The 25,962-nt window shown below is 51.8% G+C and overlaps 10 protein-coding genes across 10 annotated transcripts; 3 read left to right on the forward strand and 7 right to left on the reverse strand.

Moving 5' to 3' along the window:
- Positions 1-543: 543 nt before the first annotated feature.
- Positions 544-2,442, forward strand: Aud_003470 (uncharacterized protein; the record flags this gene model as incomplete). The annotated part of the gene is made up of 3 exons (XM_043288420.1): positions 544-1,579; positions 1,634-1,971; positions 2,020-2,442. The coding sequence occupies 3 exons, from the start codon at positions 544-546 to the stop codon at positions 2,440-2,442; spliced, it is 1,797 nt and encodes a 598-aa protein (XP_043144355.1).
- Positions 2,443-3,014: 572 nt separating this feature from the next.
- Aud_003471 (oligoribonuclease) lies at positions 3,015-3,642 on the forward strand (the record flags this gene model as incomplete). Its single annotated transcript, XM_043288421.1, has 2 exons — positions 3,015-3,062; positions 3,124-3,642. 2 exons carry the CDS (start codon positions 3,015-3,017, stop codon positions 3,640-3,642), a joined length of 567 nt encoding a protein of 188 aa, XP_043144356.1.
- A 684-nt stretch (positions 3,643-4,326) lies between these two features.
- On the forward strand, positions 4,327-6,122 carry pgmA (phosphoglucomutase PGM2; the record flags this gene model as incomplete). The annotated part of the gene is made up of 3 exons (XM_043288422.1): positions 4,327-4,379; positions 4,461-4,762; positions 4,810-6,122. The coding sequence occupies 3 exons, from the start codon at positions 4,327-4,329 to the stop codon at positions 6,120-6,122; spliced, it is 1,668 nt and encodes a 555-aa protein (XP_043144357.1).
- A 163-nt stretch (positions 6,123-6,285) lies between these two features.
- Aud_003473 (Gfo/Idh/MocA family protein) lies at positions 6,286-7,965 on the reverse strand (the record flags this gene model as incomplete). Its single annotated transcript, XM_043288423.1, has 1 exon — positions 6,286-7,965. One exon carries the CDS (start codon positions 7,963-7,965, stop codon positions 6,286-6,288), a length of 1,680 nt encoding a protein of 559 aa, XP_043144358.1.
- An 890-nt stretch (positions 7,966-8,855) lies between these two features.
- Positions 8,856-10,550, reverse strand: Aud_003474 (uncharacterized protein; the record flags this gene model as incomplete). Its single annotated transcript, XM_043288424.1, has 1 exon — positions 8,856-10,550. One exon carries the CDS (start codon positions 10,548-10,550, stop codon positions 8,856-8,858), a length of 1,695 nt encoding a protein of 564 aa, XP_043144359.1.
- A 2,779-nt stretch (positions 10,551-13,329) lies between these two features.
- eb1 (microtubule-binding protein BIM1) lies at positions 13,330-14,484 on the reverse strand (the record flags this gene model as incomplete). The annotated part of the gene is made up of 6 exons (XM_043288425.1): positions 13,330-13,386; positions 13,446-13,933; positions 14,004-14,081; positions 14,166-14,200; positions 14,313-14,384; positions 14,471-14,484. 6 exons carry the CDS (start codon positions 14,482-14,484, stop codon positions 13,330-13,332), a joined length of 744 nt encoding a protein of 247 aa, XP_043144360.1.
- Positions 14,485-15,123: 639 nt separating this feature from the next.
- Aud_003476 (F-box/WD repeat-containing protein) lies at positions 15,124-17,232 on the reverse strand (the record flags this gene model as incomplete). The annotated part of the gene is made up of 2 exons (XM_043288426.1): positions 15,124-16,096; positions 16,163-17,232. 2 exons carry the CDS (start codon positions 17,230-17,232, stop codon positions 15,124-15,126), a joined length of 2,043 nt encoding a protein of 680 aa, XP_043144361.1.
- A 2,391-nt stretch (positions 17,233-19,623) lies between these two features.
- On the reverse strand, positions 19,624-20,604 carry Aud_003477 (uncharacterized protein; the record flags this gene model as incomplete). The annotated part of the gene is made up of 1 exon (XM_043288427.1): positions 19,624-20,604. The coding sequence occupies one exon, from the start codon at positions 20,602-20,604 to the stop codon at positions 19,624-19,626; it is 981 nt and encodes a 326-aa protein (XP_043144362.1).
- Positions 20,605-22,085: 1,481 nt separating this feature from the next.
- On the reverse strand, positions 22,086-23,429 carry Aud_003478 (NAD(P)-dependent alcohol dehydrogenase; the record flags this gene model as incomplete). Its single annotated transcript, XM_043288428.1, has 5 exons — positions 22,086-22,966; positions 23,034-23,075; positions 23,137-23,196; positions 23,262-23,289; positions 23,355-23,429. 5 exons carry the CDS (start codon positions 23,427-23,429, stop codon positions 22,086-22,088), a joined length of 1,086 nt encoding a protein of 361 aa, XP_043144363.1.
- Positions 23,430-24,366: 937 nt separating this feature from the next.
- Aud_003479 (dihydrodipicolinate synthase family protein) lies at positions 24,367-25,374 on the reverse strand (the record flags this gene model as incomplete). Its single annotated transcript, XM_043288429.1, has 1 exon — positions 24,367-25,374. One exon carries the CDS (start codon positions 25,372-25,374, stop codon positions 24,367-24,369), a length of 1,008 nt encoding a protein of 335 aa, XP_043144364.1.
- Positions 25,375-25,962: the final 588 nt, after the last annotated feature.

The following is a 25,962-nucleotide window of genomic DNA, read 5'->3' on the forward strand; positions in this document are numbered from 1 at the left end:
GGACGGTATCTCGTCCTCCGCCTGATACGTACCGGTACTTCCTAGGAACTTGTGTTTGGTATGTTTGAACCCCATTCCACTGCCCCTTCCTGCCATTCTCCGCACACGGACCAAGCCCTGACAGCAGCAGGGTAGATCATCAGCGACCTAGCTGAGTCCCAGGGGATCGGTACCCTTTTAATGTTTGATCAAGCAATCACCTCGACTGACTAGAGGAGCTATCCCCGTCAGCTGGAGATTCCGATCGCGTCGCAGTCATTGTTTCTTTATAAGGATTCGATCATTCCGGGGCGATCGGTGTTTGGGAGCCCAACTAAACACACTACGACAGTGCTACTATCTTGACCGCCTCCACAGCCCACATCCAAGCTATCGCTCACAGACGCACGATCTTCCCAACCATCTCTTTTTTCTTATTGGTTTCTTACTTTCTCCCCTCTACCTCATTCTCTGAGATTCCGATCTTTGTCGGCTTGGTCCTGGTTCTCGGGTCTCTGTAACGAGGTTCCCTTCTGCTCTCATCCCCCCCTCCTCCCTCCCGTCATGCCATGCTTCAAGGGTCTGGCCGTGAGTATACACACTCCGGACGGCCCCATTTCGGAGTACTCCATTCAACGCCAGTCTCGGGCATCACGTATCGCTTGCTACATCCCGGTACCGCCGCCCAAATTACCAGACTCCGCCAGCGGGAAACCTGAACAGTCGACCTTTGCCATTTCCATCACGCTCCTGAATCCCGGCCAGGATGTCCCGTACTCGACGCCGAAACCGACGCCGGACAACCCCTCACCGAAGCCTAAGGTCGTGGGGGGCCTCCCCGGGCAGACAAGCGAACGCGGGCAGTACACCAGTGCCGTTGCGCCATACCAACCCTTGACCAACTCGCCGAATGAAACGGTCGCAGCTTATATTTACTTTGATGGCCGGCAGAAAGAAGAGGTCGCTACATTGCTCCGGAGAGGGGAGGAGACTTGGGTCAACTCGCGATGGGTGAGCGTGCCCGAGTCCGAAGGAGGTGGGCTTGCCGAGCGAGAGTTTTTGTTTCGTGAAGTCGGATTGGAGAGATGGTTGAACGGGCTGGATCTGGAAGGCAAGGATGTCGCTGCTCGGATTGAGCGAAGACGGCAGAAGATGGAGAGACGCCGGCTGAACCGCGAGTCCACCGAGGGCACTGGTGACATGGAGACGGATTCCAAGTCGGCAAAGGGGGGCAAGGGGATCATGCGGTATGGCAATGATGAGAAGTCGCCTCTGGAGAACGTCTCCGACGATGATATGTCGTGTTCCGATTCCGACGACGATCCGATCCCCGAGTCTGCTGGTCAGATCAAAGTTGCGTTGTTCCGGGTACTGGCCTCCGGCGAAATCAAACGAGGAGAGTACTCGCCGCAATTTGATGCTCATGACGACGATGAGGATAATCAGAGCGGGCAGGGCAACGGCGCGGACATTGATCACACGACAAGCTTTGCAAAGCCCAAGACGTTGGATCCCAAGACCATCAGCACGCAAACGGTTACAGGCATTGATCCTTCTGACAAGCCGTATGCGATTTTTACTTTCATGTACCGAGGAGAGAGTATGTTTCGAGATCGCGTTGATTATTAGGAAGGTTTAGCTAACTGTTTATCAGGACAACTACAGAAAATGGGAATTCTGAAAGATCCCAAGTCTCAAGAGACTCCTGCTTCCGCGAAGCGACGATCGTTGCAAACCGACTTCTCCAGTCTCGGCCCGCTCAAACCGGGCGGTACAGTTGGATTCCTCAATTTCCGGGACAAATCCGAGAACAAGGACAAGAAGAAGAAGAACAAAAGCGTGGAAGACGACGACATGGAAAGCGAAGATGATGACGATGATTCCATCCTCGGCAAAGCAGACGATGAGGAAGCCAAAGAAGACAACCATGATTTAACCGCGGAAGATATAAAGCGTCAAGGAGAACTTGCGGAGGGTGTCCGTAAGATCAAAGTAAGTTGCTCCGGTGTGATTGAGATTACTTTATCCTAACAGGTGCAGCTTAAACGTCAACACTCTTCTGCAAGCTTGGCCGGCGCTAGTAGCAAGGCCGACGCTGGGAGCCCCCTGAACTCGGGAGAGACGCCAGCCGCTTCGAGCATATCGACGACGCCTCCTAATGCACCCGCAAGCAGCAATGCAGGCTCGGAAGCCGCAAAGGCTGCTGTGAATACACTCAATGGAGCATTTGTGGGTAGTCCCCTGAAGAAGCAACGAGCCAGTGTATCAGAAGCGGATGAAAGCTCTCTGCGTCGCCGGATGGAGTCTGGGCTTTCCCAGGAGATCAGCGGAGCTCTGGGAAGCGCTGGAGAGCAAACGCAGACTGGTACGCCTGCGAATACATTTGGGGGAAGCCTGAAGCCACAGGGACCTGCGCTTCAACAGCCAGCACTCCAGCAACCAGATGATGATGAAGAGTTGTAGGGTGATTGGAATTCAATGCTTGGGATCTACAGCTCAGGGACACATTGTGGTCAGCAACACTGGCATCTTTTCATGACCGTGACGGACTGGCGTAAATTGAGCGCATGGCTTGCACTATTTGGATTTATTCTTGCACTATTTTCTTATCTAGTGGAGGTATTTTTTGCTCAGTCGAAGCTGGGAAATTTATTTAGGTGACCTTTTTGCTTGATGCCGACATGACGGGAGCAGATTGGAACGGAGGATACCACAGCGTCATTCCCGGGATGGCTTTTTCTTCTCCAGACATTTATTGACGAAGAAATATCGGGTGTGAATTGACTTGACTGTTGATGGGAATTACTATAGAATTATGAACTCGCAGGACAATATACCACCGGACTTTTGAGACAGACTTTTAGTTTGTATCTGTTGTATTCATTCATGAAATAATGTGGTGTCGAGCTCCAGCTTCAATGTGGAAACTTCTTCCACTCCGCGTCTCGCAGTGGAACAATCTTTTCTTGAATCCAAATCATCATCAGTTCTCAATTCGAAGCAGACGATTCCTGAGCTCCTTTGGCAATTACAGGATGCCTCTCGAGCGCTCTACAGACCCTCTGGTCTGGATAGACTGCGAGGTCAGACGTCTGAACAGCATCCCTTAAAAACACTCCTACGGAGTACTGACTGACATCATAGATGACCGGCCTCAACCCCGAAACAGACACCATCCTCCAGATCTGCTGCTACATAACCGACGCCAACCTCAACCTCCTCGACCCGGCAGGCTTCGAAACCATCATCCACCACGACCGCTCCGTCCTCGAGTCCATGTCGCCGTGGTGCGTCGACACCCACGGTCGCACGGGGCTCACCGCCGCGGTCCTCGCATCCACGACCAACCCCGCCGCGGCGGCCGCGTCCTTGCTCGCCTACATCCAGCGATACGTGCCGCATCCGCGCACAGCGCTGCTGGCGGGGAACAGCGTGCACGCCGACAAGATGTTCCTCGCGAAGGAACCGTACAAGGCTGTGCTGGAGTGGCTGCATTATCGGATTCTGGATGTGAGTGCGTTCAAGGAGGCGGCCAGGCGGTGGGGTGGTGAGACATTGTTAAGGGAGGTGCCGCCCAAGAAGGAGGTGCATCTGGCGAGGGAGGATATCTTGGAGAGTATTGAGGAGATGAGGTTCTATAAGGAGAGGTTGTTTAGGGAGTAGCTATTATTAGATTTGGTTTTACTACTATGTATTAACTATTAACGGCACTGTGCTATGACCCGCTGGCCGGACGAGAGCTCTCCTAGCTAGGAGCACTGTACCAAGTATGTATCTGGCTCGGTGAGCCAAGGAGATTATGACCAAACTTTGCAGCAAAGAAATGGAATTAGCGCTCATAAGAGATGTTATATTCATGACGAAGGTCCATGCTTGGGAGACCTGATCGCTGTGATGCGTTGGCAACACAATGCAGTTGACTACGCTGTATGATCGCAAGCCACTTGAACAGGCCTAGTTACCATTCAAATACTACCTACCTGCATGGATCCATCAATGTCTCTCATTGGTATGGCAATATCCAGAATATTTCTTGTTCGTGGACTCCCAAAGTCATAATAATGACGCTTGTGTTGCCCCTCTCTCAACCAGTGGTGATCGGCCCACCTTCCCTCCGCTTCGACTGAGACTAGACTCCTGTTTTCTCTGTGCTTCTGCTTTTTGTTCTTCTTCTTCCTTGAAAGTCGGTGAAGTCTTTTTCTTTCTTCTCTTCTCTTCTCTGCTCTGCTACTTCTGATCTACTGAATCACTCCAAATCCCTTACATCTCTGCAGACTTGTTCTGTACTGTCGAGGCTACTTGACTGCTCCCCTCTACCCCACGTTGTCACCCAAACAAACCAACGTCATGTCGGTCCAGACAGTCTCCATCCAGCCTTTTGCCGACCAGAAGCCAGGAACGTAAGTATTCTCTTCTTGATTAACCTTAATACTTATTGCCATTATATTGTGAGCGAATCAGCTGATTATCCCTCATTGTAGCTCTGGTCTTCGCAAAAAGGTCAAGGTCTTCCAACAGCCCCACTACTCCGAAGCTTTCGTCACCAGCATCCTGCTCTCCATCCCTGAGGGTGCTGAGGGAGCTTTCCTTGTCATCGGTGGTGATGGTCGCTACTACAATCCTGAGGTTATCCAGAAGATTGCCAAAATCAGTGCTGCCTATGGCGTCAAGAAGCTCCTGATCGGCCAGAATGGCATCCTCAGTACTCCTGCTGCGAGCAACCTGATCCGTGTGAGAAAGGCTACCGGTGGTATCCTGCTGACTGCCAGTCACAACCCGGGTGGTACGTGAAGCTTCTCTTCTGTCAAATTCGAGCGCTAATTTTTTAAGGACCCAACGCCGATTTCGGTATCAAGTACAACCTGTGCAATGGTGCCCCCGCTCCCGAGTCCGTCACCAACAAGATCTTCGAAACCTCCAAGTCCCTCACCTCCTACAAGATTGCCGAAATCCCCGATGTCGACACCTCCACCATTGGCACCAAGACCTATGGCCCCCTGGAGGTTGAGATCGTTCACTCCACCTCCGATTACCTCAAGATGATGAAGGAGATCTTTGACTTTGACCTGATCAAAGAGTTCCTAAGCACTCACAAGGATTTCAAGGTGCTGTTTGATGGTATGCACGGTGTGACTGGTCCCTATGGTGTGGACATCTTCGTCAAGGAGCTCGGTCTGCCCCAGGACAGTACCATGAACTGCGTCCCCAGCCCCGACTTCAATGGTGGCCACCCTGACCCCAACCTGGTCTACGCCCATGAGCTGGTCGAGGCAGTGGATAAGAAGGGGGTCCACTTCGGTGCTGCCAGCGATGGTGATGGTGACCGCAACATGATCTACGGTGCCAACACCTTCGTCTCCCCGGGTGACAGCTTGGCCATCATCGCACACCACGCCAAGCTCATCCCCTGGTTCCAGAAACAGGGTGTTTATGGTCTGGCGCGGTCCATGCCCACCTCCGGCGCCGTGGATCTGGTTGCCAAGGCCCAGGGTTTGCAGAGCTACGAGGTCCCTACGGGCTGGAAGTTCTTCTGCAACCTGTTCGATAACAAGAAGATCTCCATCTGCGGTGAGGAGAGTTTCGGAACAGGCAGCAACCACATTCGCGAGAAGGACGGTGTCTGGGCCATTGTCGCCTGGTTGAACATCATCGCCGGTGTTGCCAAGCAGAAGCCCAACGAGACCCCCAGCATTGCGTCGATCCAGAACGAGTTCTGGCAGACGTACGGCCGCACCTTTTTCACTCGCTACGACTACGAGAATGTCGACAGCGACGGTGCTAACAAGCTGATCGCCAACCTGTCCGAGAAGGTCAACAACAAGGACTCTTTCGTGGGCAGCACTGTCTCCGGCCGCAAGGTGGCTGACGCGGGCAACTTCGCCTACACCGACCTGGATGGCAGCGTGACCAAGAACCAAGGTCTGTATGTCAAGTTCGATGACGGCAGCCGCCTTGTGGTCCGCCTCTCGGGCACGGGCAGCAGCGGTGCCACCATCCGTCTGTACATTGAGAAGTACGAGAGCGACAAGAGCACGTTCGGCATGAACACTCAGGACTACCTGAAGGACAACGTGGCTCTTGCCATGTCTTTGTTGAAGTTCAAGGAGTACATCGGCCGGGAGGACCCTGATGTCAAGACTTAATTTGTTTATTTTTCTACGGCAAGCCGCGCTGGTTTTACGACGGTTAATATGAATGCAGCAAGTAATTTAAGCATGGATAGAATATAGTAGTTATGGCAGTGCCAGCTCAAAATCGTTAATGCAGTCATTAGTAGCACTCATCACATCATCATAGGATAAAACATCATGCGATGCCAGCCGCAGCAAGCTTCTCGGACCACCACTCCTTCCATCGCACAACCTTTTCCTCCCGCCTGGCCTCTTCGGCCGCAAAGACCACGGCATGGCTGCGAACCGCTTCTTCCAGGGTACAGCCGACGAAATGGGTTTGCGCGCGTTGCACCTCCCAGCCCTCATTCTCGACGGCATCCACAGCACGCACGAAGCTGCGCGCCAGCCCGTAGTCTCCTCCGCCGTGCGCCTCCTCCTCTTCCGGCGGCTGCTTGGGCACCTCGACGGTGGTCGTTGAGCGGGTTGCGAAATCATAGATGGAGATGGTCCGGCTGTCGTAGGCGATCTCGCCGCGCGTCCCGTAGACCCTCCCGCGGCGCTCGCACTGTTTCTCCGTGGGAGCAATCATGTGGAAGACGGCCGTTTTGGCGCGTCTGCCTTGCAGTTGCAATTGCGCCTGCTGTCCGTCCCCGTTGACGGGCGGTTGGTCGGCCTCATCCTCGTCATCCCACGTAATGGTCACGACCTGGTCGTCGCAGACGTTATTGTCCGCCTCGTAGACACACCGGCCATACCACGGTCGCCGGGCGATCTCGTCGTCGCTCATCTCCCCGCGGGAGTAGTCCTCGCGCAGGCGGGCCAGGAGATGCGCCTCGGCCTTCGCTGCAGCCTCGCTCTCTGCAGACGAGGAGCGCAGCACGTCCTCGATATCCGGCACGACGATCTTAACGGGCCAGCCGGTGTCGCCGCGGGCAAGGTGCAGGTCGCGGTAGATCCGCACGGCGCTGTAGATGCATTCCCGCTCCGCGGGGCAGGAGACGCAGTTTGTGGCGGCGCCCGCGGCGGGTGGTTTTCGGGCGCGGCGGAATTGGGTCAGGGTGCCGGTGGAGGTGATGCTGCGGGGGTGGTGCGGCCCGCACTGGTCCTGCGACGTCGCAGACTCTGGAGGAGGGGGAGGGGAAGCTAGTAACCACATGATAAAGTCGATGTCATGGCAGGACTTGGTAAGCAGGGAACCGTCGCCTTGGGCCGTCGCGCGCCGCCAGTTCCCGCGGACGTAGCTGTGCGCGAAATGCCACCAGCCCACGGGCTCGGTGTGCTCCAGCGAGACGATGTCGCCGATGGCGCGGTCGAGGAGGAGGAGCTTGCGCAGGAGGATGTTGTGCGGGCTGTAGCGGAGGACGTGGCCGATGGAGAAGATCTTGTCCGCGCCGGAGGCGGCAGCACCGCTCTCGCTGGGTGACAATGCTTTGTAAACGGATAGACAATCGCCCAGCGACAGGGCCAGCGGCTTCTCACAGAGGATATGCAGCCCCAGTGGCGCCAGCGCCGTGACGATCTCGACGTGTGTTTCGTCGAGTGTGCAGACGAAGACCCCGTCGATTCCCTCAGACTCATCCGGCTGTTGCGCCTGTCGACGCCTCGTCTCCCAGTCCAACCAATCCCTCCAATCGCTAAACTCCTGGCCGGCGGCTGGCCGCCCCTTCTCGCCCCAGATATACTTGCGGCCGAAATCGGCGCGTTTGAAGGCGTGCGGTTCGGCGACGGCGTGGATGCGCGCGGGGGTGCTGGTTGTTACGGCGCGAGCGTAGGCGTTGCCGCGGGAGCCGGCGCCGATGACGAGGAAGTGCAGGGGTCTACGCCCGTTTAGGGGTCTGGAGGGGAGGTCGTGTTCTGTTGTTGGTTCTTTCATGGTGGTTGGTGGTATGCGGATGCGGATGTTGATGCTGATAGACGATAAGCAATAGAGGGGAAGAGGAATGCGGGGTCTAATTTACAGCAGATATTCAGGGCTTGCGCTAACGACAGGCTTCATTTTGTTTCTCTAGAGCCTGTGAGAGTAGTTCTATGCACAGGACACAGTCGGAAGTTAAGCAGCTGCTGATGAAACATCGCGTCGCAACCTCGAGACGACGCTCGTCGTAATCATGGATCTCTGGTTGGCTGCCGCGACATCGAGGCTGCAGCTCACAAACCACAACAACATACACACGTAGGCTACAGGGCTGTTGCGCTGAGGGTCTGAAGACAATTATTGATTATCTTGTATTATTCGAGAATTATCCACCAGCCCAGTGACATTATTTGTATCTGTACACTTTTAATGCCGCAAAGTGAAGAAATATCCACAACAAACACGGGAGACTCAACCCGATTCTCAGCATTCAGAGATGAATGAAGAAGAAGAAGAAGAAGAAAAATAGTACAGGAGATGTGAGTGAATGGCAATCCCAATAAGTATAGCCAAAGAAGATAAGAAATAAAAATAGAATAGAATAGATTGGGGTATCCATAAAAAGAAAAGCAGAATACTATCCAGACATGAGAGACATGGCACGCTGATGTGCAATATAGTGTAGAATTTTAAGGTCGACTTCGAATGGGAGGTTTGCCCGCTCAAATCCGGTGAATCACTACCGGATGGGCCGTGACCTGGGAGCTGCGCTAGTCGTTGCGCCGGGCTGATATACAGCGATCGACAAGGCGAGCGTAGACTGCGGACTATAAGCCCGGTCGGTTTGTGAAAGAATGCCTCTTGTGCATTATCTGCAGCAGGGCATATTCGAGTACACCCAACTGCGATCACAATCCGTCAAGACTCTCTGTGAAGCGACTCCCCCGGCTGCCGTCGAAGCTCGGGTGGCTACGACCCAGTCCGTCTGGCCGCTGGGGTATCGTGGGGGATAACGTAACCCCCGGTTGAGGAATGGCACGCGAGGCAGCCGGTACGTTCACCACGCTGACGTTCGTCGAGCTGGCAACCGGCGTCCGGGCGGGTGACGGTCGGAATACCACGACCGACTCTGCTTCATCCGCTTCCCGCGTGTAGCTCACATCCAGTGGCATCCCGTAAGGCATCGAGGGAGGAGGCTGAGAGATGACCGATCGCGGTTGGACAGGTGACCCCGGGGGTAGGCTCATGCTGGGCTCCGACGCGGTCGGAGATCCCTGATCGAACCCGCCGCCATAGCCATCCCCTCCTGACTGCAGCACCGAGGGGATCTTGCGGCCCGAGATCTTCTGGAACCCGCGTTCACTCGTGGTGGTAGATGTGAAGGTACTGTCGTCAGACCGCACCGTCTGATTCGACTGCCTCCATCGCTTCATAAAAGCCGGAGCAAAGTACGACGCCGTGAACAGGGGGTCGCGACTCGAGCGCCGTGACGCCATCTCGGTGCGTGAAACAGATCCTCTTTCTCCGGTCGTACCGCCAGTCCCATCACTCGCTGGGAGTCCACGATTCGGTCGAAACAAGGCCGTCTTGCGCCGTCGCAGCAGGAAGAGTAGCAGGCCGAGCAGGAAGAATGCGCCAGCGAGACCTCCGACAACTCCGCCCACAATGCGTTTGGTAGTGACGGAGTCCAAGCCACCACCAGAGGACGAAGACGTGGTTGCTGAGGGAGCCTGGCCCGTAGCAGTTGCGCCTGAATCTCCGCCTCCAAAATACGTTCCCGTACTATACAGGTCCGCAGTGGTAGTGGCCTCTGACACGGACGTGGTCGAGTACTCACCAGAATAGTCGCTGGAAGTGCTGTCGTATGAACCGTACGAATTGGTACCGTTGGTGTAGGTCGAACTAGAAATTGTACTCGTCGAAGTGGGCTTTGGTGAGGATATTGGGGTCGAGCTCAATACAGCACTCGAGGATCGAGCACTAGGTATTAAAGCGGACGACTGGGTGCTACTCGCAGAGTTAATAATAGCGATAGACGTTGGGACCGAAACGGATATGGAAAGCGATAAGTCTAATGACAAAGAGACATAGGCGGTGGGTATGGTCGTCAAATCGTTAGCACTTGTAATTGCTGAAGTGTCCGCTGTGAACGAAATCGGGCCAGGTGACGGGGTAGGAATCTCATTTAACGAAGTGGTCGACGGCACAGCAGCCGGGGGGTTCTCGACAGGAACAGAGACGGTTGGTTGACTGGAAGCAGGATCGGATATGGATGTCGGAAGAGCCGCAGCGGTGTCCGGAGATGCATCGACAACACTGGTTACTGTGGTGGCCGGCGCCGCCGTCTGAGATTCTGGAGGAACGGCGGAGGGGTCCTGACGCTTTTCTAGCGAATGATCCGAGTCCTTGTGCGATACTTCCCCCGACGACTCATGACGCTTACTATGGTCCAGGACGTGCGCCTTTTGTATGCTGGAAATCAACGACCCTGCTGACTCTTCCCCTGGTTTGCTGGCTGGTTCGACTCCCTCGTGACGTGTTCGATGCTTCTGCTTCATCAGTCTTGTAAGCCGCTGACTCCGAGCAATGCCGTTGTGTGCCATTCTGGCAGATTGTCCTCCTCGGTGTTCCCTAATCCCGCAACGATCGCATGCAAGCCTTGGAATTGAATAAACAGCACTGCTTCAAGTTGAGGTGAAATGATTGACAATCGTTCAGTCGTCGATAACGCACGTGTGTCTGCCTGCACAGCGCCTCAGATGATCTGCAAAAGAGAGAAAGTAAGATCGATTGATGCAGGATGCTGATTGAATTGAATATTGAAAGAGTGTTGAACAATAGACCATGCGCCGCAAAGGAGTGAGCGACGGGTCTAAGCCGTTGTATCACGCGAAAGGAGCGACGAGTCGGTCTGTAACAAGTCTGAAACAGGCGGAATCGTATACCGTAGCGAAACCAAGGAGTGGACGTCAGCTGCCACTGTGCAGCCGACTAATTGTAGACAGAAATGGAAGACTCAGGGTCATAAAAGTCTAGAAAGTTGACCAGATATCGTTAGCTCTTTGAGTCCTTGCCAGTTGAATCGATCCATGAGAATGAAGCTAGGCAGCGAAACACATACCTTTAAGGAAAGAATATGAAGCGAAAAGATATAATGGAGCGATCACGATTGCTATTCGAACGATCCTCCGAGAATCTTAATCCATGCCTGTCGCGGAGGAGATCTTCGCAGGATTCACCACACGATGAGCTTCGACTCAAGCTTGCAGACTGCTGAATTTCTCTGTCGACTCTCCCAACGGTTGACGGTCGACGGTCGACGGATCCACGTTGTTGAAAGGTACCCAGGTTCCGGACCCAAGGATCGTGATCCGTTCTTTTTCGTTCTCGGCACACGTCCCGCAAGAGTTAACCGTGAACTGAGATGTCCGCTCACTGGTCTGGTTACACCAGCGCCAAATCTAGCAGTGAGCGCAGCTAGGTCAAAAATCGAGGATACTCACTCGGCATCCGACCATGAGGGGAAACGGTGGTGGTGAGGGAGAGGGGAGGAGGCGTAGCCGCAAAGGAAAAGGAAGAGAGGGGAACGAGGAAATGAGAAGAAGAAGAAGCGAAGCAGCGGTCGTAAAGCAGACGGACTAGACTAGTCTGCAGTTGAGTAGTCTCGTTTTGAATATTTACACTGGCTAGCTGGGGAGTTAGCCGACCCGACCAGGTTGTTTGTTGGTGGTGATCGATCAGGCCAGGCCAGGCACACAGGAGCAGGAAATACAGTAATAGATACAGACAGGCTCACGAGTCACAGCGTTTTCCCGGGTCTTAGACTGTTTTCTCTTAGACCCTCCGAGGCGGGTGCTAGTCTCGATGGCCTCATTGGGCCAATTCCAAAATTAATTTAAGGTACATCTCCTCCGTACTCAGCTAGACCGCACGAGAATCTTCTGCTGTCCACCACTCGACCTGATTCTTGATGATATTAGTTTGTAGTTGCCCTCTGCAAGGTGATTGCATAACAGTTCAGACATAGGGTAATATCATATTATCCGAGACATAGCAGATCACCATCCTGTTGCTGCAGCTTGCATACGATACCGAGATGTTCTGGCCCAAACAAGAAGAATTAAAAAAAGAGACACGCCCCACAAAACTGTGGGTCGAAAAGCGTCACTCGCTTACCCACTAACCCTGTTATAGTTTAGCCTTCTAACTAGCCAGAAGAGTGTTTAATTAGATCTCAGTCTGTGTAAATAAACACAACAGTACCGCAGAAAGACAGGGTCGTATTGCCAGTTGGACCATTTGGCTACAAGTCTATCCCCTCATCCGTGTAATCCAAATCAGTTGAACAAAATCATATTTATCCTGGAGTGAAGATACCAAAAGCCAGCAGTAAGCAGTCTACACTAACCATTAAACCCGTTAATAATACCCCGTACGACAACCCCTCAGCCAATGCAGTAAGTGCTAGTAATGCACCCCTGAGGCTCAGACTGCGACTGGAGGCAAGGGGACTCCCTCTATCGCCGCGTGTAACCAATAGCCTAAGCCTGCAAGGTACAATTCTTGCAGACTACGGTCCTACCTTTTCTGACTGAGGCACAAAGCACGAAGTCGAGTCACATCTCATCCCAGTCCTAAAGCCATTTTCTCGAGTGACATTGTATCACCGTGTATTTCCGTCCGTTCCTGACTCGTAGTCTTTTCTATCCCGCTGTCGAGACGACAACAGTCCATTAACGACGAGATACTTAACGATCACACCTGGAAGGGCTGACGTACGACGTTAAATTTGCCGTCTACGTCTTCCTCCGACCCACTGCTATTTATATGAACTCGCCCCGTTCAGAATATAAATATCACTTCAGAGACAGTCTCTTCCCGTGTGATGGTGTCATTATCCGGGAGAGAATGATCAAGGTCCACCGACCTCCTTCGAGAATACCATCGAAGGAATGGAACCCGTCTGCCAAAGTGGCTGACACCTAGTACTGAGGAACGTTCATGGAAGGTCGTGCACAATCACCTGATTGGCCTTACTGTACGGAGTACCGCCTTCATGCCGGAAAAGTTTCGACATATGGAAACTGCACAGTCGGCTGGTCTTCCCAGTCATGGATGAAAGCAAAGTACAAGTAGACCACAAATCTCGATCTCACGCTATACACAGGCTGACTTTCACTCTATGCTTTGCAATTCGTATTTGTCTGCTCACCACACGCCCAAGCACGGATGAGGCGGTTCTCGCACTCCACATGCAACTAATTCAAACCAAAGACGGATGGAAAAGGGACCGATTCAAGTCGGTGGGGTGGTAAAGGATCACGGTTTCAACGCTAGTGATAAAGGGGTATTAGTAACGAAAAGACGTCCATTGCCATGAAACTAGAATGTCTCCAGCTCATCGGCGACCTCCGCTTCCGCTGGGATCTCAAACCCTTCCTGTGCGAAGAATTAGCACATGAAGCAAAGAATATAGACAAAGCGTCGCAAACACGTACCTCTGTCGAGTACAGGATGCCCTGGATGTGCTTCACCAGAGAGTCTTCTTCCTTCTCCAGCTCCGGGTCGGCCTCGATGGCATTCTGCAGCAGCAGCTCGATATCCCGAAGCTTGGCAAAGTAGAAATCGCGCTCCTTCTCCAGGCCAGCAATAGCCTCCTTCTGAGTCGCAATCTCCTGCTGCAGAGCAGCAGTGCTGGCTCCTCCGGCGGCGGCGGAAACCCGAGGGCGAACAGCGCCGGTTGTAGGAGTAGCTCCTCTCCGGGTAGCCCCCGCCGAGGACGATGCGCCAGAGCGAGTACCAGCAGCAGAAGGGGCAGGAGCGCCAGAGCCCTTCCGGCGGCCGACGGCATCGTAGTCGCCCCCGGGGTAGTGCTGGTCCCAGTATCTCTTGGTCCACTGGAGAAACTCGAGGTTATCCTGCATGCGACATTTTGAGAGTTGCTGAACCGGGATCGGCTTCTCGATCTGGTGGCGGGTGAATGTATCTGAATAGAGCCGTAGCGGTCAGAAAATGGGATCTCACCCATGGAATATACGGTCCATGCGGTGTCATACTCTGAAGGATCTTGAAATTCTGAAGATAGGCGTACTCGGTGTTGACATTGAACTTCACACGCGACATAGGAACATCCACTGCACGAGGGAGCCCACGTTAGTCAGCCACACGCAACTGTTAAACCCAAGTGGCTCCTTGAAGCCTGCTAGGTGTTCACTCACTGAATATCGAATCAAAAATCTGACACAGAGCGGCCCTGTAAACCCGAATCAGCACTTTGAAAGCATGTTCAAATCCGTGTTATCCTTCCAGGTTCGGCGTGGGATGGTCGACGATTTCAAGGGCACAAAAAGGAGCGTCAATCGTACCCGGTTCCGCACTGTTCAATCTTGGTCAGATTCAGCTGTAGCAGGTTGTTAATCCATGCCAGCAGTTCCTGTCTGTATAGCGAGAAATGCTCAAATTAGTCAGATGCTCGACATCAAAACAAAGCCCCTTGGGGGAACGATCAGTCGGCCTGACGAACCTGGATTCTCCCATGGTGGGGTATTTTTGTCACTGAGAAGATGCACAACCGTTGAAAGGGCGTCGGGGAGGGATTGTAACTCGAGCGATATCGAAAAAATAGGAAATTCAGCTACAGATGGCCTTTGTTTTGATTGAGATTGAATTTGTTTATAGGGAGAGAGAACGAGGAGCCGTAGAGGCAGAGGATTGTTTTGCTTCTGTCCTCGAAACCCACGGCTCTGCCTGGCGCTAACGAGGCCCCCCTGGCCAATCACATTCACCCTCTCCCTTTGCTTCAACATCACTGAGCTAACAGGAGATGATGAGTAAATGTCGGATATACCAGAGGCAAAAAGGGGTAAATTAGTCCAAGTATGCTATATAGGGGATTGTAGGGACCAGGATATAATCAGTAGTGCTTTGACTCTAAGTCCAACTCAATTGCACCAGTAACAGCCAGTGTCTAATCTCTATGGTGTGTTTTCGTATGAAATCAAAGAGCAAAAAAAAGAGAAAAACGAAACAGGCTCCAAGTCTAACAAGTTTAGATCAAACAAATCTATGGCTTCTAAGGGAAAACGTTTCTTTTGGAAAGACCCAGTGTATCATCCGACAACTCCAAACCCGGCATAATTCCAGCGTTCGTAAGAAAAAGGAAGGCGTCAGTTAAGATCACTCTTCCAACAGCTCAATGCCATCCAAGCCATAGCCAAAATCCATAATGACAGCTCGAGAATCTTGGCTGGTGGCAACGATGCGTCGGTAGTCCGACTTCACACTCAACATCCAGCTGGTGGTCCAGCCAGGCAAGTCAATAGAGAGCTCGCCGGTCTGGGCGTCGAAGACCTTGACACTCATATCATAGCTGCCGCTGACAATTCGCTGGTTCGTGCTGTCCAGATGAAGTGACCGGACAAGACCAGCATGTCCTTTGAGCTCACGAACCATCTCGGCAGTGTTCGCGTCAAACTGGTAGATCGATTGGTCGTTTCCACCGGTGAGAATGGTACGCGCGTCATCACTGAATTCCACACAGGCTAATCCACGGTCCTTGCTGGCAAATTCCTTGACACAAAGACCCGAGGTAATGTTCCAGAGTTTGGCTACTCCGTCCCCGCTCGCCGACACGACAAGATCGCCCCGGAGCTGAACGGCATTCACGGGTCCACGATGGCCGAGAAGCTTCTTTACCAGCGCGCCCGTCTGCCGATCCCACACGCAGATGGTTGTGTCCTTGGAGCAGGATACGATGTACCGATCATCAAAGCACACGTCCAGCACGCCAGCTCTGTGGCCCTCCAGACGACGAATCGGCCTGTAATCGTTCTTAATGTCCCATACAATGCAACTGAAGTCAGACGACCCCGTGACCATGATCTCTTCGTCAAATTGAAGACAAAGAATGGAAGCACTGTGGTAGTCGGAGCTCTGGTCAATGGGAGTCACAATTCCTGCCGAGAGGGTAGGAGGAGGACAGATGGTGAGAAAAGGAGGTTTGCCCGACGACTGCTGAGTCGGGTTGTTGACCTGTCCAATGCTCGAGACCTCGCTCGGAGGAGGACCAATGATCTTACGGCACGGCCACGGGTAATGAGCATCCCACACCCGGATGGTTCGATCACGAGAACCAGTGATGATTTTGTCTCTGTGAAGTCCAAGTCAGATCACTGCACCATATAAGGTAACGACGCTGGAAAAAGTCAAAACATACTCATCGAATTGAACACAGTAGACGCTGTCCGTATGGCCGTGCAGGTAGATTGCGGCCGCTTTTCCCTCTTTCCATCGATGATCAAGAGCACGGCGGACAAGGAACATCTTCTTCCAGTCCTGATTCGGAATTGACTTTCCCAAGCCAGTTGACTGCCTCTTCTTAGAGGCGACACCGCTGGGGAGGCGATGTCCGTACGCACGACGAAATACCCGCCTCCAGATGTGCCGAGAGGATGCCTGCTCTCTCCAAGCACGAGAAACTAGTTCCGCCTGCATCAAAGACTCGGGGTCGAGATACGATAGCGCCAGCGACATGATCTCAGGCGGCAGATAGGTCACGGGATCAATGCGGACAATAGCCAGATCCACCTCAGATAATTCCGAGCGATCGCGCAGATCAATGTCAATGCCGCTCTCCGAATCCCGAGTGACTTTCAAATCGAATGCTTTGATATGTTCTCGTTCCGCTCGCGCCAATTCATTTTGTGCAGCTGCAGCGGCCCGAGCGGCGGCCCCGGCGTAAATATTGTTTGGAAGAATCGGAGGTTCAAGTCCACGACCGGGGATAGGGGCCGGAACTGAGGCAACAGGTGCGTAGAACGTCTGCAAGGCAGTTTCGTAAGTAAGAGAAGGGCGGCGGTTGGGGTTGTAGCCCTTGCACCAAAATTGCTCTGATCCGGCTTCTCCACACGCACTGGCATCTTGAGGGTCATGGACAGCAGCACCGCCATCTTCGTGAGTGTGGTGATGAGACGCATGTCGGGATGACTTGTGACGGATGGTCACAGAAAAGCGACGGCCCAGAGCGCGCAACCCATCGATAGAGTGCCGCAAACTGGAGAAGCTCTTTGCAGCACGGCGCTTGGTAACAGGTTCAGGGAAATAATTTGTCTCTTCCACGACGTCTTCATCGTCATTGTGGTCTTTATCGGCGCAGAGTGACCCATTCCAAACATCATGTTCCAATGCGAAGGGGTGTGCTGTTGACAGTGTGGCATTGCGAGGGCGAGTCTTGACGGAGAGTGAGGGGCAACGTCGAGCGGGAATAACAACCGGTTCTCGTGGCATCACGGCGTTTGGGAGACTGAAGTAGAGATCGGCAGCAGGATCAGATCCGAATAGAGGTCGAGGAGTATCGGGGAAATTGCGTTCTGCACGAGAGCCAGCTGGGACCGAGGAATAGTCCAGATATTGACGCTTCGGAAACCTATGCCCTTCAATCTGAAAGAATAGGGGGTTGAATGCAAGGAGCTGAGTATGTCGTCGGAGGAAATTTATGTACTCCCAAGGGCCAGCATGGATAGACGGTAGGTTCTAAATAAAATAATCCCAAAACTAATAAGAGAAACGAAAGAGAGGGATTGATATATCCACAACAAGGACTGAGCGACCACAAGAAGATCTACCCGTGATAGAGATATACTAGAGAGAGATTCCAAGGTCGCAGGGCGAGAGAATGTACAGCACACACCCCTGAAACGAAGGAGAAAAAAAATAGACAAGAAAGAAACAAGAAAAAGGGACGCTGACAAGAAACCAAAGCTGAGAGGACGGATATGAACAATAAGCAATAAGGGATAAAAAAAGAAGATCAAAGCAGGGGGGATTGAGGGAAAAAGGGTGACGGCAGGCGGTGAGAATGGATTTTTTTTTTGCCTCCCCAGCCCGATAAGGCCCGATTGGGAATTTCGGACGACTGAAGAGTTGGGAAAAAAAAAATTAAAAAAGATTGGGACACGTCCAAAGAACGCCAGTGCTTCTACACCGTTTCTAGAACTCCGCGTTCCAATGGCAATATTCGGGTTCCAACCATGGCGAAGGGGGAGGAGAGTTCATCATGACGGATACTCGTTTTGAAGTCGATTTTTCTCGAAAAACTCTATCATAGGTGGCGATGATATCGCCTCGTCTGCAGTACTTTTGACCGTCAATCCAATCCGACCCTGTGGAGAGGGACACTTTTCTTACTGGATATTATGTTGCAAGCAGAGTTGAAGACAAACTTTCTCACCGCTTATACAACATCCAATTGAGATATCCGTCATGATAAGTCAGGGATTTGCCTTCTTACAACTCAGCTTGGGTGTAAAATTAGGCGCATGCTTATGTAGCGTTGCACATGAAACATTGCTGGTTTCTTTTCTTTGGATACGAAGTTCTTCTTTTTTTCCTTTTTTTTTTTTTTTTTTTTTTACTGTCGGAGAACTGGCAGACAAGAAGATCCTTTAATTTACCTATCAGTCTATCGGAACTCGATTCAGATGATTAGATCCCTCTTCCGTCCCCGCTGTTGATGATATTCCCCATGGGGTTCTCTATCCACAAAAAGGAGCGGGAACCCTTAACAGTTAGGACTTCAGTAAGGACCATTTCCTCTCAAGTTCTTCCTTAAGCACAAATTTTTGTACCACATCTCTCTGGCTATTTCAACTTTGAATACTCTAACTGCAATTGATGAATTGCTTTGTTCAGTCCGCATGAACGACGCAATGCCCTACTAGTCAGTACGGAGTAACTGTGGGTGGCAGTGGAAAGGCCATTCTTGTGCGTGGCCTTTGATTTTAAGAAGCAATGGCCTTTCCACGCTGCGCATCGCTGGCTTAAGCAGTCGGGTTTAACTATATCAAGTTTGTCTTGGTTCGTATTTGGTTTGATGTAGGGATCAATACTCCGATATATTTGGCGCGTACATCAAAAGTATTAGAAAAGCATTTTAAAATAGCGTCATAATCTAGTAAATCTATAGATGCTTCGTGTTATGGGGCGTACCTACTAAGATAGGTCTTCCTAAATTGGGAAAGTTTCAGTAGTGGAAGACAATGTTCGGGATACTAAAGCCGAATGTATCTCCTTGGCCCCTTTGGCATTTAGAACTGGACATGCAATTATGTTCTTGCTGTTACCAATCCCTGCAGCTACACAGTCAACGATCATCGGAGCAATGGAGTATGCAGCCGTTTGCAAAATAGCACCAATAATCAGAATCCAACATCGCATAAGAATGCATCATCATCATCCTAGTTTCACAATCTCTCAGCCATCGCCAAAGACCTATGTTCCGCGACTAACAATTCCTCGTCCGCGGGAACCATCCAAATTCCATATGTAGGTATATTTTTATAAAAATGTTAGCTATCCAAAAGAGGTAAGTTATACATGGGCAAACACAATCCATAAACCACTACCTTCTTTTGACGGACTTATTTTATGGCTTGGTGGGTTAGGTCAAAATGTCACTCTAAGTTGATTGTAAGCCTCTACATTTGTACAACAGCAGAGGAAAAAACCATCACGACGATGGAAAAACCTATGCCGAGGCGTTAAGATAGCAAGGAAACGCAGAAAATTAAAAGAACTAAAGACATAATGGATGATTGAATTGCCAAATCAAAGAGGTTCCCAGTACGAAACGCAGAGCGCATTGAAAGAAATAGACAGCAGAAGGCAACCAAGGTTCATTTAAACATAACGCGTAATGGTACGAAAGCCCTGGTCGTTGATAACTATATCGCCTTCAGCTCCCGTAGGCTGCCGATCAAAAATGGCTCTGAAAGGGATCACAAGAGGTCCCCCGGTAATTGAATTCGGCGTAACAATTACCTCCTGGTGACAGAAGGCGGTTTGGCTGTGTGCCTGCTGCTGGACAAGAGGGGGCATCAGGTTGGGCTGCTGACGTAGCTGATCAAGCGCCTGCCTTGTAGGTCTAAGGTTCGGAGGGGCAAGCTGCCATTTCTCGAATCTGATCTGCTTGGTGACAGCTTTGATTGAGATTAGAATCACGATTCTGGTGTCCCCAGAGGAATTTTGAAACCACCAAGCGGCGTCTTGACGAAGCTTTTCCAAAGACTCTGAAACTCCCGTTTCTATGACGAGTGACTGCCAGCCATTGAGCTGGCCACCCAGAGGCAGGCGGTTAGGAGGAAAAAGGCAGTTGTCCGGCTCTTTGCCACTGGTAGTAACGGTGCCGGGTGTCGTGACTGTAAGTCCCCAAACAATGTCGCTGTCGGGCACTCCCATCCGAATGCACTGCCGGTCGATGTATTGGCTCACAGCCGATGTGGTCAGATCATGTGCACTAGATGGGACTACTTTGATGATTCCAGTCGTCCCAATCCACATAAATCGAAACCCGATTCCCAGCAGGCAGTCGCGCCTATTGCTCAGCCTGTCAATGGCGGCTTGTGACATACCCCTAATAACCAGCCATTGATTTCCTTGCCAATTGTTCTGCTCCAACTGGTCATAGATGGCTTTCACCGCGAGCTGCAACTTCTTTGGGGTGGAGAACGACGAGAAGGAACGGAGCTGGTAGCTTTGTGGCAAGCCAGTCATAAGATCGTACCTATCGCTGATCACAATGGGGGACGGCTCGCTCAGGGGACGGTGATGAGGGCGACCGTTGGTCGGCTCTGACGAGGCATCAGTCATATATGTAGCCATTGTGGTATAATCAAAGTCAGGAGTTGAGAGAGAGCAAATTGAAAAAGGGTACTGTGAGATGAATCGAGGAGCAACAAAGTAGACATGATGATGGTATTGCCCGAGGAATTTGACAGGATAACAGGCGGATATGAAGATCAAGAAAGACGGGAGAAACGGTGTATAGAGAAGGGAAGGGGAGGTCGAGAGAAAGAGAGACTGGGGCTATATGTGAAGGGGAGGAGAGGTCGAGAGAAAGAGAGACTGGGGCTATATGTGAAGGGGAGGAGAGGTCGAGAGAAAGAGAGACTGGGGCTATATGTGAAGGGAAGGAGAGGTCGAGAGAAAGAGAGACTGTGGGCATATTTATGCCTGAAGGGCTATATTCACATACCATTCTCCATTGCTAGACTAACAAGGATATGCAACGAATTCAAGATCAAACTGTGAATACTGTAGTGAGATCAAACTGTGGTAGTGTTGCGGCGGACTATAGCTACCTATGATATGGACTTTGGTATTTTTGCAATGATTACGTCTCAGCACTTCCGTCCTCTCTGTAGTTACACGCAGTTCACTGATACCGAATACCATAATGTAAGGTAAGGAGGATAAGTTAATTATACCTTATAGTAGGGATATCGCATACATAGTACATGTAGTAGGGATGTCGAATGATTTGAATCATCATATAGTAGGGATATTGGAATAGATACTGCGTATTTAAGTGTATATCCAAGTATGGTGGTATTCAATACTATGTATGCAATTAAAGGGAGTAGAGTTATTAATAGGTTTATGTTTTATGTTGCCTGCGAGAAAGAAGACTTAAGACTGCTACTGTAGAAGGTATGAAGAAAACGTTGGGAGTGACGTCTTTATAGACCACACACACATCACAATCAGCGGCAGTGATGCGCTTTCCCCAAATAGGAACGCTATACTGCTTCCAGTAATTCACTATCACTGCAGTACGCACAGGAGTCAGGGATTAGCCTTCTGACAGCTCAGCCTTTGTAAATTAGGCACATCCTTGTTTCAAGGATTGACTGTCCTTTTTTATGCTTTTCTTACTGTCGGAGAACTGGCAGACAAGAAGTTCCTTTGAATAATTAACATATCAGTCCATCGAAATCCGGTCCAGATGCTAGATCTCTCTTCCGTCCCTGCCGGTCGATGATATGCCCCATGGTGTTGTCTATCCACCGGAAAGGAGCGGGAAGCCTTAACAGTTAGGGCTTCATCAGGACCATTTGGAATTTCCGTGCCACATCTCTCTGGCTATTTCAATTTCGAAAATTCTGACTGCAATTTATAAATTGCTACTGGCAATGAACAACCAATACCCTACTATTGACTAGTACGTCGAGTACCCTGTGGGTCGCGGGCAGTATATAAAGCAGCGCCTTGGATTATTTCACCTGTACTGTGCATAAACTATACAAAGCTTTTCTGTCATATCCTCATATCTTAGTCATACTAGTGCATCACATCAAATCCAATCATTGACCAAAGACCTTGTCATAACCAGTTAGGGTAAACCGGTAGCGAACATCTCCCTTCTTCATCCGGAGCATCGCCTCCTTGAGACCCTCCTCGCCGATCTGCAACTCCTCCACCCAGCTCTTTAGGCCCTTATCGGCCGCCAGCTGAAGCATGGCCAGCATCTCCTTCCGGCTGCCAAGATGGCTGGCTCCGATCAGGACTCCGTTCGAGATGAGGTGCTGTGCCTTGATGACCTGGCCCTCTTCCTCGGGCAGACCGACACTGATCCAGCGGCCGTGCACATCCATCATAGACAGGTACTTGGCCAGGTCGAAGCCCTCGGAGGAGTTGGCGCAGTTGATGATGAGATCAAACGAGAACCGGTGAGGCTTCTCCCAGCCCTCCTCCGCCGTGGCGATGTAGCCATCCGCACCAAGCTTGCGAGCATCGGCCTCCTTGGCCCGACTGCGGGAGATGGCCCAGACCTCCGCACCGAGCGCCTTGGCGAACATCACACCAAAGTGACCGATGCCTCCCAGGCCGACGATACCGACCTTCTTACCGGGGCCTGCGCCGTTGCGGACCAGGGGAGAGTATGCGGTCAGACCGGCGCACAGCATTGGGGCGACGAGGTTGCTATCGAGGGCGTCGGGGATGGGAAACACCCAATGCTCGTGGGTGCGGACGTGGGAGGAGTAACCACCCTGGCTGACGATGCCAGTCTCGGGCCACTCGGCGCCGTATGTGTCGATCATGAGGACAGGGCAGTATGTCTCGTTGTCGTTCTTGCATTGCTTGCATTCGCCGCAGGAGTAGGACTGAGCGCCGACGCCCACACGCTGGCCCTCCTTGACCAGGGTCACTTTGGGGCCGACACGGATTGCACGGCCGACGATTTCTGTCGAAGTACCTCCAGTCAGACATGTTCACCTCGGTATGCTAGACGGGATGAGATCCATTCTTACCATGTCCCACACAAAGGGGGAATTTCTGCTCTCCCCAGCCACCTGAACCACGCTGTTAGCAAGGCTATCATTTTGGTTTCTTGGACGCAAACTCAAGTCTTACCACTGATCGTGTGCACATCACTGCCGCAAATACCGCACGCTTCGATCTTGATGTCGACGTCTAAAGCGAAGTGTGTCAGTCGTTACAAACGTTCTGCTTGCGCTTGATTCACGGTGTACACTCACCATAATCACCAAAAGGCTTCAGCTTGAACTATACGCAACAAGACATGAAATTAGCAACGACCGCCGAGTCGCAAATAAGAGAGCGTCACATACAAATCTCTTGTGGAAGGTGGTGAAAGTCTCAGGGCTGTCGACCTGGAAACCTTCAGCTTCGTCGGGGTAAGGCATTGTGAAGGATAAATTCAGTTGCTATCAGAAGACAACAAAGAGACGGTCAAGAGTCAAGAGCAGACACGAAACTGAAGGGAAAATAGGGAAAAGCAACCCCTCCAAGTCAGGACCACGGCCCATCTTTAAATCTGGCATGTAGCGTCCTGAACGCACCAGCCCACTTGGTTGATCCCACCCGCTTCTCCAATTATTTTATCACTATCGACTGCGGAGTTACGGCTTCTCGTGACATTTTGCGCGCAAGAGTTGCCAGGCTTGCCAGCCACGTCGAGTCGAGTTTCCGTGGATTGTTCCGACAGATACTTTTCATACTTGCAGTATACTAATTGACAGGCTGATTAGACGCCTGGTTCAGACCAAATGCAGTCTTGCTCTATGTTAAGGCTGAACACGAACTATGAGCATTGTCTCCTATGTAGTAGGCTCTCTGGTCCCCCTCGGAGAATGGACTTCATCCCTCAACGCACTCCACCATCATCACAACCTCCTAGTGAATACTGGAATTTCAATCTCATGGACAAAATTCAAACGTCGCATGACAACAACTTTCCATCCAGAACTTTTTCGGCATGTCTTCTGATGGTTAAGGTAGTATTCGAGAGCTGCCCGCTCGGGGTAAATTGTCCACCTATCAGCATCAAGCTGAATTGTACCTGGCGTGGGGGCAGCCTCGCAGATTTGGAGAAACTGATTTCAGGTACAGCTGAAAGGCGGCATTAAAGTCTATCCGGCGAAAACGAGAGGAAGAGATTTCAAGAATCATGGGAGAAATTGAGGGGATGTCATTGTTGTCAATGATATCCCGAGTCAGCGAACGTAATTTTATTACTACAGCGGCTTCAAACGGCCCGAAAAGTATCTTGCCCTCAACATAGCCAATCATAGCTTCATTGCATTCGAAAATAAGTAAACTACGGGGTAGGTATAAAAAACTCTATGCAATGTCAGGCAATGAACGCTCCACCTCCATGGCATCCTTGATCTTATCTGCCACCGCTTGCGCCTGCTCCTCGCTAAGTCGGGCCAATGGTCGCCGAGGGTACCCGCCGTAGCCATAGTAGCTCTGGATCGCACTCTTGGTGCCAGGGATGGCCGCCTTGGTGAGCACCCAGTCGGCCTTGCTGAGCAACTGCTGCGCCTCCATGGCCTCCGTCAACCGGCCCTCACTCCACAGGTTGAAGATCTGCACACACAGACGGGGGATGACGTTGGCCCCGCCGGCCAGGATCGCCGAGCCGCCGGACACCAGCGTCTGCAGGGTGAAGTCGGCGATACCGCCGAAGGCAATGTAGGGGTGGTTTTCAACCTGCTTGGTGGAGGGCTTCTTTGTTGCGGGGGCGAGCGGGGAAGGAGGAGTGATGGCGTTGAGGGCGCCGGCGACACGGGTGAGCTTGCCCGTGTTGGCGCAGGTGAACTTTGTGCCGACAATGTTGGGGTGCTGCGAGATGCGGATGATGAGGTCGGAGTCCATGTCGATGCCGGCGACGGCGCCGGGGTAGTTGTACAGGATGATGGGGAGCGGGGAGCCGTCGGCGACGGCGGTGAAGTATTCGTAGAGCGTCTCATCGTTGCCGACGGCGTAGCGGTAGTAGCTGGGGGGCACAATGAGGACGTACTCGGCGCCGGCCTCGGCACATTCCTTGCACAGTTCGATGGTGCCGCGGATGCTGTTCTCGCTGGCGCCGGCGATGACAGGGACGTTGGCGAACCCGGCCTCGACCAGGGCGGAGCGTGTTTCGCGGATGACCGTCTTGCGCTCTTCGCGGGTCAGGTGCACGGCTTCACCGTTGGAGCCCATGGTGACCAGACCGACCAGACCGGCCTTGGCCAGGCGGACAGCATGGCGCCGGATAGTAGGGACATCGAGGTCTTCAGTGTCGGGGTTGAAGAAGGTCATGGTGGGAGCATAGACTCCGGGACGGAGAGGTGTACGCGACGCCATTTTGCTGATATAATTGAGCCGATATGATGTACTGTGATCAATCTGGTCAGTATATACAGTAGCTTAATATCGCCTTGGAAGGGGAGAATCACATACGGGTATGTAAACAATTTGATTAACAACGGTCGCGCTCAATCAGGACGATTTAAGAGAACAGTTATGATACCAGCCTAGCAGGCTGCAGGTGTCCGGCATGGCGCCCGTCTATAAATATAGATCCAAAAAAAAATTTGTTCCCACGGAGTCTCCCCCTCAGTCGAGGCTATATTCCGCGATGACTTTACCCCGCGAAGTTGACTTCCTGAATAGTACTGACATCCCACTTCCCCCACTTCAGTATCTCTGTATCTCTGTATCAATTGCCCCACTCCGGCGTCGGTCTTTTTGCCGTGACAAGACGGACGGGAGAATTTCCACCAATCAAACTGTGGTCTGCGTCGGTATTGAAAATTGCCGTTTTGGTACCTGAGAAGCAAACACCGACATACATGAGGATGACGAGGTATACTTCCTTATACAGTAGCAGTAGTGAGCTGCTTTTGTCTCTGAAACAAGCCATGGCTTGTTCTTCCGTATTACTGCAAACTC

Source organism: Aspergillus udagawae (genome assembly GCF_001078395.1).
Source record: "Aspergillus udagawae IFM 46973 DNA, scaffold_2, whole genome shotgun sequence".
Taxonomy (NCBI): domain Eukaryota; kingdom Fungi; phylum Ascomycota; class Eurotiomycetes; order Eurotiales; family Aspergillaceae; genus Aspergillus; species Aspergillus udagawae.